The 15,751-nt window shown below is 40.5% G+C and overlaps 1 protein-coding gene across 1 annotated transcript in view; it reads left to right on the forward strand.

Annotated features, from left to right (window-relative positions):
* The first annotated feature begins 3,429 nt into the window (after positions 1–3,429).
* Positions 3,430–15,751, forward strand: part of plekha7b (pleckstrin homology domain containing, family A member 7b) — a 68,659-nt gene continuing 56,337 nt past the window's right edge. Inside the window, exons 1-3 of the mRNA XM_080458661.1 lie at positions 3,430–3,591; positions 3,737–3,813; positions 3,965–4,022. Coding sequence (XP_080314787.1) covers positions 3,509–3,591; positions 3,737–3,813; positions 3,965–4,022 — 218 coding nt within the window. The 5' untranslated portion in view covers positions 3,430–3,508. The remainder of the gene's footprint in view (positions 3,592–3,736; positions 3,814–3,964; positions 4,023–15,751) is intronic.

Genomic DNA, 15,751 nt, shown 5'->3' on the forward strand with positions numbered 1-15,751 from the left:
ACGGATGAGGTGTAAACTTGAAATTATTCCTATATACTGAGGTCTACCATGAAATGGTTGTATTTTTGTCTGGATAGTAAATTAGTTGATCATCACCCTATAAAGTATACTGTAGCTGGGAGAAAGTTTTTTTTTGCTCTGTTACCTTTTTGTCATGCAGGTACAATTTTAAGAAGTTTAAAGTAACTGGTTCCTGCACAGCTGATGTACTAAAATGGCTCTTTAGAGGAAATATTTCATCCCTCACCATCTTTGATAAACAGTGCCGTACAGGACAGGAGAATTTTTCAACACAGCCTCCTCCCAAAAGGGAATTGCCGATCAGATGTTTATAATGTTGACAGATGTTTGCTGCTCCCTGCTCACTGACCCTGCAGCATTTTCCTTTCACATATGACACATCAAGATTAATGCAAGCGACACTCCATTGGAAATACAAGTAAAGTCTCGTGTAAAGGTACACCTGAATGTCTGTTGCCATGAGAGGATTTGAATGTGGTATCTGGTAACCTGCCCAGTCAAAGTGCACAGCATTACAAGGAAGAGAGGGTCATGTTAATGATACATTTATATGTATGAGGACAGCTTGATGACGTTAAAACCTTGGTGTCTATTGTTTGATGCTTAGTACTCAGCAAAATGCCTCCAACAACACCAGCAGTGTGACTTTGAACATGGCCTGTCCTGACATGACCCAAGTGAAATTTACGGGCAGCAGTGTTAATTTGGGCAGGTTTGTTTGATGCAGTCTAAGCATTATTGCAGTGTGTCATGGTCAGGCTCGCTGTCCCCACGGCATGACTGCAGTAAGGGCGGTGACAGGCTGACAAACTTTATCTAAATCAGGTAGTACGCTTAATGCAAAAACAAACACTCACATGCCTTATTCTTGTACTCTTGAAATGCTTTCCATTTTTAAAGAAATACCTACGTCAAATATATATTTTTTAAAAGGACAACAAATGTTCACCCTCAGTCATGACTTACAGGGCATATCGAGAAAATGTCAACTGGATTAACTTGTTATAGTTTAGGAAAACACCGTATGTGGATGGCAAGTAACAAAATACCTAAATGATCTTGTAGTTGACCTGAAGCAAGAATGTGTTGTATAATGTATTCTTTGCATGTAATTATCCTACTTCCTACAGCAGTTTCTGTTGCTAATGATCTGAAACATAATAATTCAAAACAGTTATAACCGAGGGGCTGAAACACCTTTAAACTAAAACCTGAAGAATAAACCAAACTTTTATCCAACCGTGGCTAATATAGTTTGGTTGCCTCTGTTTCACTACTGTGACATTGATATGTAATTTCATTTTCACTAGTGTACTGTAATTATACATTTTGATACTTTGCAGTCTTCAGATTTCAGTGATTTATTCCAAATAAATTTTAAATTTTGCTTTCATGGTTTGACATTGTTGCCTTGTGGGTACAGCTGGCTTCTAGGTGACAAATCTCAGAGCCAAATGCTGTCGAGTGACCATGAGATCGGCAACATTTCAATCTATTGGCTTTTTTTTCATTTCATTGTGAAGTTTCGTTGTGTTTTTGTGTGAAATTTTCTCTTGTTACATTAACAACAAGGCTCTCTAATGTTCCCTACTGAAATACTTCAAAGGGGAAAACTGAAATTAACTCAGATTTTGAATTTCCATTGTGATTCATTACATTATTTCATTTTTGCATAGTTGTTATAAATGCTGTGTTGTGCCAGTCATAAGATCCAGCGCTATATCAAGTTTGTGTCTAATACACTCTGTCCGCAGTCAATCACCAGCACCTGTGACTGACTGCAGATAGAGTGTATGAGTGTATTATTATTTTCTTCTGCTACAGAAGTCTGAACCTTGACTGTAAATTAGATCGCTCTGTCAATATGTATGCAATTGTCGGTCTCTTTATATTAGCCCTGTGGTTGACTGAGTGTACTTTTCCTTTCCACTGAATTTAGAATGGGATAACACTGAGCTGGTAAATGGGATGGATAATCAGAAAACTGGTCTGAACTTTGCTTAAACATGTGTGAACCACTATCGCTCTCCAATAATTGTAGGTTAAATTACAGTAAAATACAAGACCAAGGCCAAAATGTCACCTCAACCTGAGAGTGACATGAGAAATCAAGACATCCAAAGATACAACCCAGGTGGTGAAAAAGCAACTGGCCCTATTGAATACCTTGAAAAAAATCTCATGACATAAATTTTTTTTAATTTCCTTTGATATTTTCCATTTTAGCTTTTAAAATGTGCTCTTTTTCAGCCATTCCTAATTACAATATACTGCAATGCCTATCAACTAACAGCTTGTCAATAGTCTGGCATTTAAAAATGAAAAAGAAAAGAAAAGGGAAATCAGCATTTGGTTAAAAATCAATGCAACTGACTATTGATATGATAGCTGAGTTAATTTACCGGGACAAATAGATGTTTGGTCAGAATACAATTACTGCCTCATTTTCCATTTACAGAACATCAACATGTCTTTCTTTACATGTAGAAAAAAAACATGTTTTATAAATTATTAATTTTTGGAGGGAAGGGGTCATAGTTTTCCTAATTGAGTAGTACCATCCATCCATCCATCCATCCATCTATCCAGCCATCCATCTATTTCACTTGGTCACAGGCTGCTTAAAGAGATGTCAGCTGACTGTGGGTGAAGACAGTGTACATATTTATTCAGTCACCAGTTCATTATAGGACAAAGAGAGAGAAACAGCCAATCACATGAAACTCACATTCACACAATTTTCATGTTGGACTATGGGGAAAAAAAATAGAATCCAAAGGAAATCCCACACACGCACAACAAGAACATGCAAACTGCAGAGAAAGGAGAGGTAACCACAACTTCCTCTAAGCACCTATAGTTACTCCAAAATGTTTGTGCACAGCCCTGCTGAGAAGGTAGTTGTATATATTTATACTGGTGGTGCCCGACCAATGTTTTTGCACAACCATCTTTTGTACAAACATTCACGAGTAAAGAAGTGAAAAGTTGTTTTTCAACTGTTTCACCTCACTCTGAAATCCTTTAGAACTCCCAGATTCACTGTTTTTCCACCTCTATGAAGCCCAAACGTCATTCGAGTAAAAAGCAGATGAAGGTTTTCTCCTCTTCTGATGAAGAGCCACAATCTGTGCTTGTGCAGAGTCACGAGCTTTAATCCGCTTCATGTTTACAACTATTACTATACTACACCCTTTCTGGGGCTACACCCAACTTTTCTCCGCAGTCCTCTTACAGTCGTATCTCTGCTTCTCGGGTACTGAACTTGGCTTTTATTCGTCTTCCATTAGTAACCAGCCCGGCTGCGCGGTCCTGGTTCGGGGGATCCGGGGTCTCGCGCGGTCTCGGTTTGGTATTCTTCCCCTTTAAAAACACAAACCTATGCAGCCCTAGCGGCGGCGTGATGTGGGCTCCCTGGAAAAAGTCTGCGGCCGGGGAGAGGGAGAGGGAAGAGAGGGGGGACGAGCCGAGCCCGAGACGAGAGATCATGGCGGCACCTCTCGGACGGGACACTCTACCTGATCTCTGGTCGTACGGAGTTTGCAGAGATGGCCGAGTCTTCTTCATTAAGTGAGCGGCTGCAGCCGATCATCGGCACTTTTACGAGGCACTATTAACGCGGTGTGACGGCTCTCCTCGGGGTTTTTTTTTCTTTTCTTTTTTTTTTTATTACTGCAGTTTCATTACCGTTCAGTAACAGGTGTTTTTCTTGCAGCGATAAAACTCACAACACTACTTGGTTACATCCGCGTACCGGTGAACCTGTTAACTCGGGACACATGATCCGTTCAGGTATGCGGCTTTTTTTTTTTTTTTTAATCCAGATTTGCAGGATGATACCAGGAGGGGGGTATCCCCCCCCCTGCAGCAATATGCCCCCCCCCCCCCCCCCCCCCCTCTTGTCTTTGGCGGGTTGTTCAGTGTGGTTTTCTTCGTGTTACAGATCTGCCAAGAGGATGGGAAGAGGGCTTCACGGAAGAAGGAGCCAGTTACTTCATCAAGTGAGTGGCTGAGCATGGTTTTTCATTCAGAATGGAAACGAGGAACAAAAAGCATCACATGCGAGCGACTCAGTGTGTGGAAGTGTGGCTTTCCTTTCATTTCCTTCCTGGCACTGTCCTGCTCTGACACTTTTGATCCCCCCTGTAACAATCAAAGTACACGATTAAATGCCCTATTGTAAACACAGGGATTTATCTAAAAAGCTGTATTGACAAATGACAGAGAGACACACAGGAACATATGGATTAACGTGCTGGGGTCCCGTTGGATAGGTGAAACCAATTATCTCTTGCCTGCATTGTGAATGGAGAGAGGTAGAGCACAGCAGGACAGGAGGAAGGCTATTAAAATTCTCCTCACATCCACCATGCAGGACCTCTACTCTCTCCATTAGATAGGTGTACAGCCCTGGTGAGTGTGTATGTGGGGGAGTGAATGAGAGAGAGAGAGAGAGCAAGAGAGAGACTGTAAAGGTTGCAGGAGAGGGGTGTGACCATGTGGTGACAGAGATGTATGGCATGATTGCATTATTGAAGCAGAGAGGACAGAATTTTCAAAGTCACATGCGGCACTGTGAAGTTTCTCCCTGTCAGATTATTTTCCCGGCTCTTCCCATGTTGAAACACCAGGATTCTGGATGAAAAGGCAGCAACATCAAAAACATCTGCTTTGTTGATCTCGATGCAGCGTCAAATTGTTATTTGCATTATATTTGCATTTGCATCTGCATAGTGCTTAGCTGTGGATTTCAGGATTGTGCTTGTGGCTGGCTCTGCATCCCAGACAGCTACACTATGATGGAAACCAGGACACCAGCTCAGCCAGCAAATCATGCTGAAATCGATCAGATAAGTCATGGTAACAATAACAAACAGAGAGCCCACTGTAATACAAAGTGAGGCATCTGGACCTTTGTCAGCAGTGACTCCTCCCACAAAGGCTTGTTTGAGGTCAAAGGGTATGACTGGACCGCGGGTACTCCCGTCACGGCCCTTTTAGTTTGTTTTAGACGGCGAGCCTGCAGAGGTAGTAACATGCTAATAGCTGCAGTCTTCCTGTGGTTGTTGCTCAGTAGCCTGCGAACACCACCTTGCTGCTCTGACTTGAAAATATGGAGTCTCAATATGGAGCACAGGATTTATGAAGAAGTTCTAAACATACATCGTGATCAACAAACACATGGATGTTTATACATTTCTAGGAGGTAACGCTGAATTATATTCAGGCGTCCAAATATAGTTTAAGAAGGATACATAAAATAGTTTTAGCTCACAAATGTGTTACCACTGACATGTAATGTGTATAGAATCAAAGCAGTCTTTGTCTCCCCTCATTCAGCCACTTTTCTGTGTAAGAAGCCAGAACAATACAGCTGTGAAGTTATGTGATGTATGGCAGCCTAAATGTCAAAGCTTGTTGCGCCATTTGGTCCGGCGGAGGGATCCAGCTTTGCTGCTGCTTCATGCTTGTTTCTTTGGTTTTAAAAGGCTAATTTCTTGAAGTCAGAGAGTGAACAGGGCAGAGCCACACCAAGAATGGTCCTATTCAGGTTCTCTGGACACCAGCTGATATCTTTCTACATCATATTACCATGTGAAAATAAGTCTCATTAAGAAATGTTCAGGAAGATACTAGGAACTTTTCCTTATTAAAGTGATGGCACAATGAATTGTTAGTTTAGGACTGTTGGTTTGGCGAAAAACAACGTTACGTGTTTGCAAATTCCAATTTTTGGTGGTTTTATCCTCGATCTTGCTCGTTCCAAGTGTAAGTTGTTCCTAATGGTGCATGAGGACCTTGCATGGAAGCCATCACCTTTGATTCATACATGTAGCTGATGATGTATAGCACTTTACCCACATTTTGACCAAAACTACCAACAACCTTTAGTTAAAGGCAAGGTAAGGTCTGTAAGGTAATATAAGGCTTCGTGTGCCAGTTGTGGCATGTGTTCTAACCGCTGCCTTAATCACAGAATATTTTTGCCTCAAGGCTGATGAGGTAGAGCAATGACTGTATCGTAAATGCACTACACCTCCAATCCACGATGACACGGAGACTGTAAACACAGAGGAGGAGCAACTTCTGCTGTTTTTGATCATCTTTATTGCATTAATGGGTTGACTGAGACTACACTGGAAAAGAGTTGAGCCCACTTTGAGCCCACAGGATGGATCCAAATAGCACAAAATGCTCAAGTCTTCACTTGATGAAAAACACAGTGGCTAGAAATGAAGAAAAACTGTTGGCACACACCAGAGTTTTTTTTTTTTTTTTAAGATGGCAGGTGAGGTATGATACAGCCAGTAGTCTTTTAATCAGATATGTTCAACACTGCAGACCCCAACCCCAAAGTTTATGAACAATATGAAAGTACTACCCTACCAGGTTAAATTTTGGGGGTAAAAATTAATCAGAACAAAATTTTGGCTTTTGAAAATGCCCAGAGTGCCTGCAATGGTTTTTAGCCCCTGGCGAAAGTTTCCAAAGTCAGAATGTAGCTATTGACACCTCTGAAGCAGTAAAATTTGCAACATATGTAAAACCCATTCACACCTTTATTTTGTACGTGGTAACACATCCGGCCGTGTTCACTATTCTCTGTTTTTTTTAATGACAAAACTATTTACATCCTAGTCCCAAATTAATTCAATGATCACCTGACCATAAAAAGATAACAGTTTTTAGAAGGACTTCAACTCTTCTGTGAAACTTACTTGACCCCCATTACGTGACCTCATTACATTGAAAGTGGCTCTTGAGGCCGAGCTTTCTTATTAGACCACTGCTTCTACTCCTTGTTGGCTTTCCAGGAATATCTTAACAGCATTGGTGCAGTAAATGTTTTCGTTAATGTCACTTGGCAAAGATGAAACACTGAAGACGGTGATTATGCCTCCGACTGAGTGGGATTATTTAAAAAAAAAAGACGTATTATATGAACTGGAAAAGGGTTAGGCAAGTTTGACTGTGGCCCTATCTCAGATCATTAAGTTCATTGCAAGAATAATTTTTATCAGCTCAGGTCAGGCAACAACTCAGCAGTTTATGTGATTAAACCTTTGCACTCCTCGATGTCAGATTGTGTGAAGGCAGTCATTTCTAGCGTTAAGCAGTTATAGTTTTAATGAAAGCCCATACTGTCCATCCTCATACTTATTTTTCATTCCTCAGCCCCTCTGCCAGGAGCACACAGCCACAAATTTCAACACTGAGGTCCACACAATGGTCTGAAGATTGAGTCGTTTATTGATGGAGGAATTTAGCTGAGTTGAAGTACAAAGGAGGGATTGTTTGGACACAGTATCTGAGGCAAAACTCACATTTATTTACCCCGAGCTGTTAGGCCAGCCTGAAGCCTGCATATCTCAACCGTCTGAAAAGTATTTACTCATGTCACCTCATCTTTAGCACTTTTGAAACACCAATTTAATAGGATCAAAAGAGGAACTTTTAAAAGAAGCTTTTGAAAACAGATCCAAAACTAATAGGCGAGGTATTGTTGTGCAGCAGGAGCTTGAAATAGAGGGTAACTGTCTGTCATGCCTCTGGGAAATCTCAGAGGACGTGACCCAATTTGAAAATCATCTTCCAAAATCATCTTATTTCGATCCCTGAAGGTGACGCCATGGATAAGAGAGAGTTGTGTGTTGAAATGTGCACATTTGACAGGTGCACCTCAGTGCAAAGGGAAAGAAACAAAATATTGTATGAATAGTCAGCCTCAACTATCATCAACCATAATTGAAAACTGTAAAGGGAAAACTAAGGCACATGTTTAGTGAATCTCATCCATTGTATTTTCACTTGAAATTATTTCAAGGAAATCCCAAGTAATGGCCAGTGAAGCGGCACTTTGCGCCACACATCACTGGCACTCAGCGAGCATAGGAAATGTGCAATTCTATAGCTCCCCAAGGGAAAAAAAAATGACCCCAGCGAGGTACAATAGTGTCCTGTTGAGGACACAGTTCACATTGTTGAATAGGCCCACAATGCTGTGGGACAGGGCAGGAAAAACTGTTTGATATCCTTTCACATATAACCACTTACATTTCATGCCATTAAGCTTCGGTCTTAGCCTCTTCAGTTCTGAAAGCTCTGTCAATATTTTATGGCGGTGTCAGATTTTTGATGATGAAGATATTTATCTCCACTTCGTCCCACTGCTTATTATTTCCTTTATGTTGTGCTTGCATGTTTTTTTTTTAATAGCTGACCATTTTGATCAGGACAGCACAAGTTAATTAGCCGTGCGATGTTTTGGGAGTTCTGTACCCGTCTTTTGAAACCAGTTGGTAAAAAAAGAACAGCGATATCCCCACAGGCCGTTATCTTAAGGCTGTCTTAATGAAGCTTTCTTTTTCTGCAAACACATCAAATACACACCTCATTACTGAGGCCAAAACATCATTTCCAAAAAGATGGGGGCAAAACTGGCTCCCAATGACCTTTTCCCTTTAATGTTTGATTTCTTTTTATGTCAACGTTGTTTACATTAGGTCGCAGGCCAAGACCTATGCTACAGGATGTGCCAGATAAAATAATTTCTATTAACATAGACCCAATTTTAAACTTTAAAACTGAAAAAAAATCGAAGTAAACTGAAATTTTCAGCAGAAGAAAAGTGTCTTTGTTTTGCCTGAAACAACTTGACGGCAGCAGATTGAAGTGATGAGTTTTACTCGACAAGCATTTATTTTCAAGTGCTTGCCCAACTCTTTTGCTTTAGAGCTGAAGCAGTAGGACCGTCCACTTCGGTTTTTGTTCTCAGTGAAACAGGCGCAACCTTGGAGTGACACGGTCAAGCCTTTTCCGCGCCTCAGAAATGGTCAATGCTTGGATTAACACCGAGAGTGTGACCTCAAACTTAATCCTTAAGTTTAGAAGCTTCACAGTCTAACATTAGTCACATTAGTGTAAAATTGCATTTGCTATGCTGGATGAGACAAATTCCATTTGGATCTGCAGTGCAACCTCATGTTTGTAGCAAGGACTGTGGATGTGAAAAGACATTGTTGGGAAATCTCTGTTGCGTGCCATGGGAGGTAATGATGAAAACACCTCACTGAATACCAATAGCTTTACTGCCCCGTGCAGCAGACAGGAGAGGGATAGGCAAGAAGCTTTCGCTTTAGCAAACCTGAGGTGGAGATAACAGTATCCAGCTTGAACACAGCAGTTGTCAGTGCACATCAGCACACTGTAGAAATTGACAATTATAAAATCCAATGCACTATCTGGTCTGTGCTTGGATGTTACAAACAGGAAGGTATTGGTGACATTGGGTATGCCATTAGATTCATTCAGCCTTATGTCACAGATGTTTCATTTAATAAGATCCCATAACTCCAACACGATTCACTGAGTGCATGCTCCACTGAGCCAATATTAATTACATATTCATGTTGTCCAGGTGTTCAAGTCTCTGCCTTTATGTGGAAGAAACTCTGCTTTTGATGACACTCTGTGTTTTAATCAAGTATGTTTTCTTGTAATTGCCTGGCCTGATTTTAGTCAAACCCTGCTTCAGCACGGCTTACTTCTGTATGTTCTATTTACCTGGATATATTTGTCGTCTTCGCCTCCTGCTGTTCCTAATGGATGGCTCCACTCCTGGAGCTGTATGACTACGTCTGCCAAGGACGTAATAAAATCATCGGCGTATAATCATTTGTCGGTCTGTACGTCTGTTAGCAACCGACAAACCACAGCACAGATTTTCTCTAAAGTTTCACCAAAGATAGATATTCTGAGTCCAGTTCAACCTTTGGTAGACATCAGAAATTTCTGATCGCTCTTGTTCAGAACTGTCTTCACTATTAGAAACTACCACTTTCAGCATTGTTTAAGTAACGTTGATCTGAAGACAAACAAAACCATGAATTTCTCAAAGTGTGGATTTTAAATAAAGGCATCAAAAACAACAGTTTATTTTAATACATTTCACCATTAATTATGTTAAACCAGTGCAAACTCTCTATCACTATATCACAGGACTAAAACTTTCCAGTTCTTTTATATGTTGCAGAGACTTTCCAGAGCTACATTTATTTAATCCATTCCTATATATGACTGCTGGTTAAAAAAAAAACCTTTTGAAAGTATTCACTGAAGTGATTTGCCGATGAAACAGGCGAATTATCAAGTGAAAAAGAGATGTGGTCCTTGGTTATTCTTACTGCTGCGTCGGAGTCCTTGTTTCTGAACTCATCAGTCCCTCAGGTTATCGGAGCTCAATATTGCTGTCTCACGATTGCATCAGGCATATAAAAATTTTAAATATTATCTAGATGGGCTTCATGCATTTTAAGGTAAAGAAGAGAGTGACAGGAAATTCCATTTTATCCACAGTGACACATCTGAGACCTCATGCAACGCCACTTCCATCCCAAGGAATATGCGTGGAAAAGTGTTTTGCTCGAAGAGACGACACCTAGAATCTCATAATGAGTTTCGAGATGCACAGACGTACTACAATGCTTCATTTCTGTCAGCGATAACCTTGCTTAGAAGCGTGAATCATTAATCCTATAAAGATGACAACAGTGAATATGCTAATATTTTCAGCAGCCATTGAAGGGATGCAGAAATTGAAGTGAGAAGTGATGGCCAAGCAATGGGAAATGACTGTTGGTGAGAATAGTGAATCCTCTCGCTTTTCTAAAGGGATCCATTGTGACTGTTGTCATTATCAGTTTATCCTTGCGTCATGTCGAAAACCTTTCAAGCTGTTGTGTTTCTGCATCCATCTTCCTTTGTTGCTTGTGAGGCTTGAACATTTACGGTACTTGAGGTCAAAGGGTTTTTCTTAAAAGAGCTGTATCTTCTGTATGATGTCCACAGTGACCTGCCACCGGCCGTTTGACACTGAATCAATGTACACTGTAGGAGTACTGTCCCAGCTTGCAAATAAAGTCAGAGGCTAAAGCTGTGGACTGAATTAAGACGATGAAAACAAAGAGCAGATTTAGTGTCCGGTACAAAGAAAGTTTGTTCTGCAGAATAGAGAACAAGCATTTTATCAGGCCTTGTTTGGACTCACAATATTTAACCTGCATTGAATGAATACATTAAGAGTTCCAGGCCTGAGGTGTGCTCCGTGTGAAGATATAGGCTACATTGTCTCGTATGAGTCACTCGCTATACAGATGGCTTAAAGCGGATTTAGAAGTCAGAGGAGCTGGAGCAGTAAGAGCCGGAGCAGGAACGGGACAGGGGAGATGCCCGAGCCGGGATGGGGACCTGCTGCTGCAGATGTCTGCCCCTCAGCAATACGACTGACTGGGCTGATCATGAAACAGAGGTGCTTGCTGAGCTGGAGCCTGCAGGGTTGGAGGAGGAAAGGTGGATTAAGACAAGGTAACACTGGATTTTGACAGCATATCTAAAGTTGTGTCTGTGAAGTTAATATTTGCATCAATGCCACTGTGATTTCTGTGACCGCAACATGGTGATGAACCGCAAATTTGGCATGGCCTGCAAAAACACCCGACACACCTTTAGAGGAAAGGAAATTGATTAAATGTTGTCGTGGAAAACAAATCGTTAGTGTGTTTTCATTCATGACTCTTCATGTTGTTAAGGAGAGAGGCTCTGCACCCGAGTCATTTCAGCTTTCCTCTCTGGAGGAAAGAGTTTGTATACCCTTCCTCCTTTTCTTGAATTTTGATGACAGTTTTTGTCTGCCGCATTCTGTGGAGTCGGAGTGTGACTGGAGCCACTGCGGAGGAGAGCAGGTCCCACACTGCTCCCGTGTCACCAGACGGGCGGAGAGAGAAGTGATTAGTGAGCATCCAGAAAGATGGAGCATAGATGTTGCATGAAAAGAGAAGATGCTTTTACAGACCATCAGGAGATTTTGTGGTTTTTGTTTATTTTAAATGACAAGAAAGAGATTCATTTTAGAAAGGTATATCCAAGACTCTGTACGCTCTGTATGTCCTATAGGAGTCAGCTGACTGCATGTATTTTATTTTTCTCCCTGAAATTTCTCCGGAAGCTTCAATAGTCAATAACGTTAGTCGTTTTTAAAAAATAGAATTAATATTATAATTCTTTTTGAGTTGAATGATAATGTACTTGGTAGCACTTTTTGTACTTAAATTTTATATTTAATTTTTTCATTTTTGACGGATTTTATCTTGTCTTTGTTCATGTTTGACCCTTTAGTTTCCGCCTGACTTGTTTCCCCAGTATCATTTATAATCTAATGTATTTGTCATTAATTAGCTTCGAGAGAGGAAAGACCAGACAAGTTGGCAAACAAAGTGCTCACAGCGACAGATATTCATGTAATCAGTGTCTGACGCTTTACAAGAGCCTGTTTTTGCTTTTATGCTAATGTATGCCTGTGTCAGCTGACTGAGTCACCGACATTGTCTGCTGTGAACTCTCTTCTAACAGAGAGAGGATGAGTATGTCAGTGTTTTTTTTGAAGTGAAAAAGATACAATGTGAGTACTATTGTACACAGTGTGCTCTAACAATCTAACAATGCAATAATCGTAGTGACATCTTAACAAAGTATGGACTGGAAGCTTAGAAGAGAAAACAAAACTATTTGATAGTCCAACTTCTGGAAGCAATGTAATTTAGGGTGGCTCAAAAGAAAGTCCAGGCCGTCAGTCAGCATGGATATCTACATTTCTGCATAGCACTTTTAAGATCTGTATTGATTGTGCTGCCTAACCTGATTGCCTCATAATTAGATTTGTAGCAATAATCCGGCTACGTGTTTTACTTCCCGTTATTTCCTTAAAGTATATTATCTGGAGGCTGAAAAAGCGAACCCTTCAATAAACTCACGTTTAGCAGCAGATTGAGTGTACGAGGTCTGAAAAATATTTCTCAATGTGGATTACTTGATTGAAGACTGCTGTTCCCCATTAATGGACTATTGAGTGTGAAAAAGATAAATGAAAGACCCGGTATCGCCAGTGCCAGTCAGAGCAGATGTAGTGTTGAGGGCAATTTCACCCACTGCAGCATTTATTGAACACATTGACCACACAGCTGTGTGATTTCTTGCAGAAACCGATCCAGCTTAATTTGCTCCTGTGCAGAGATGCATGGCTAATTTTGAAGCCGTGATCTTTCACTCTTATGTTCTTCTATTCTCAATCTTTGTGATTGATTAATTAGAATTACTGATCTACGGGATCAATTCCAACAATTGCGAGCTATTTGTGCAGTGAGAAAAAAACGCAGTAGAATGCATACTTGATTCCTATCTTTAAATATCTGTTGGATCTGTGTTCTCAGCAATGTTATACTGCCATCTATAACAAGATCAATGAGACCTGCTCAAGTATGGGCACTGAAGAGGTGTAGTGCTGTTCTGTATGTATCCACTAGATATTGCTGTTGAGTCTTTTGTCCTTTTGACAGTTTCACAGTATATCCCACATCTCATTCTTTATCTATTATCACCACAGATGATGGAGATAACAAGTAAAGTGTGCTCAGTGTTCAGACCTCCCTCATTATGCAGGGTTGTTCCCATCGCCAGATATGCTGCAAAGGATAGACATTACACTCAGGCTTGAGCTCATGCGTTCTTGTCTTCCTCTTTACATTGTTAATGTATTTACTAATCATTTCACAGTTGATTTTAACATCAGATTGACAGTCTGTAATTCCAAGACAGTTGTCTTTCTCGTATATCAACTTAGGATCTGTGGTGTGGTGTTTTTTTGTGGTTGGTGTAATAGTAAAGGAGGCAGCGGGCACGTTGTGACTGTGGCAGATTATCTGCAGTGGCGACCTCTGACATGAGCATGCGAAAGATGAAGAGGAAGAAGAACGGTTTCTGACTTGAAAACTGAGCAGACACAGACGACCAGATTGATATTAATTGAGACAGTAATATTATTGCCAGTAGCTTGATTTTGTTTTTAGTATACCACGAGCCAGGCTGACAGCAGTAAAAGTAGGTCCTAAAGAATGAGCTATGAATGTTGACTTGACTGTCCATCATATAGATCGAGCCACACCGTCCTCATCCAGCCCCCTGCTCTTATCTATATGTCTGTCTGTGGATTATTGAACTGGCACTGCAGCAGTCTGAGGAAGCCACTCAGCTCTCCTCTTCATCCTCCATCCCTCTCCCCCGCTGGCTGACTGGGATTTGATCTGATAAAGACTCGGAAGGCTCTAGTTGCAGTCAGAGACCAAGGTCAGCACCAGGCCGGACCACACAATAAGGCGATAACTACTCATCAATGGTAAATAGAAGGAGTTTCTTAGCAGGCTTGGCCCTTTCCCCTTTTCTTCGTCTTCATCCTCCATATGGGGACTGAACAATGGAGCGTTATCAGTATATTCCTCCCCTGAGAGGCAATATAGAGCTACATGCTGTAAGTGCTGGTGGACTTACTGAGTAATCAAGAGTGGAGAGAGAGGGCTGAAACAGCAGTTATACTCCTATCTGACACCCCTCTTTGTGCCCTTTCTCGCACACCCACCTAACACACGCTTAAAGTCTGTCTCACTTTCCATACCTAAAGAGAGCAGGAAGGCATACTCCTCATTGGCTGTCTTCTAAATCAGCACAGACTGGGTCCTTTGAGGCTTTTGAACTTTCTTTTTTCTTTTTCAAGTGTGGGCTTTCCTTGGTGAGTAGAACATTATCAATATGTACAGAGATCGATTTATATCTCTGAGAGTCGTTTTGGGAAAATTCAAAGTGATGAATGTGTTGTATATTTGTATTGACAGATTATGCCTGCCACGGCTGTCTTGATGTCATCTTTGGGTAGAAATGACCCATTTTACAGACCAACTGTCTCAGTCTCAGTCATCTCAGTAACAGATTTCTGTTACATATTAAGAAATTACTTATTGTTCTCATATTTGTTAGGTTTTTTTTCATGTTGTTGACAAAAGTCACGATACATAAAAACTGTATTCTCTAAATTGATATTTGGCACACTATAAAAAGCTAACAGATTTTTTTCAAGATAACAAAAATGAGACGAATATTGACCTTGGGTGCTTTATTATAGATGTAATGTGACAGCTATATAATGTTCAATGAAGGGATCTTTTTGTGAAACATGCCACTGAAAAGTCACTGGGTTAAGTAGTATGTCTGCCTCCTCAATGTTATGGATTAATAAGTTCACCATCTTCTCTTATTTTGTCACATCAAAATGTGAGTTATTATTGTTTTACAAGGATGTTATACTGACATTAAGCTCTCTTTTGTTAGGGAGACCTGACCAACATAACTCCCTGCCAATTACAAAGTCACTATTTTAAGACAAAATTGATCCCACAAAATATATATACCAGTATCACATTAAAGAATGGTGCTCTATGTCACAGTTCAGTAGATCAGGGGTGTTAAACATAAGGCCCGCGGGCCAAAACCATCCTGCAAGAAGCTTCAATCAGGCCCAGAAAACGACAAAGCAAATTGTAAAAAATTAAACAAAAATTTCTTAAGAGTAGCAGGACAATGTAACACTGAGATCCGAGCTGAGATATCAGCATTAAACCTTAGCTACCAAGTTACTCAAAGTCATGTTTCGTGAAAATAAGCATAATTCAACAGCTATAGGAGAAGGTTTTGGGACATTTCACTGTATTTTGCATCAGAAGGTAGCAATACAACTGGCTTTATGTTGGGATTGTAGTCATTTTCAGAATTAATTATTTGGTTTTTGTGAAAACAGACATGTCCATCAAGTATACTCTGTGCCACAACAAGAAAAACTAAAGTTTAA

This window comes from Lipophrys pholis (assembly GCF_963383615.2).
Source record: "Lipophrys pholis genome assembly, chromosome: 2".
Classification (NCBI taxonomy): Eukaryota; Metazoa; Chordata; class Actinopteri; order Blenniiformes; family Blenniidae; genus Lipophrys; species Lipophrys pholis.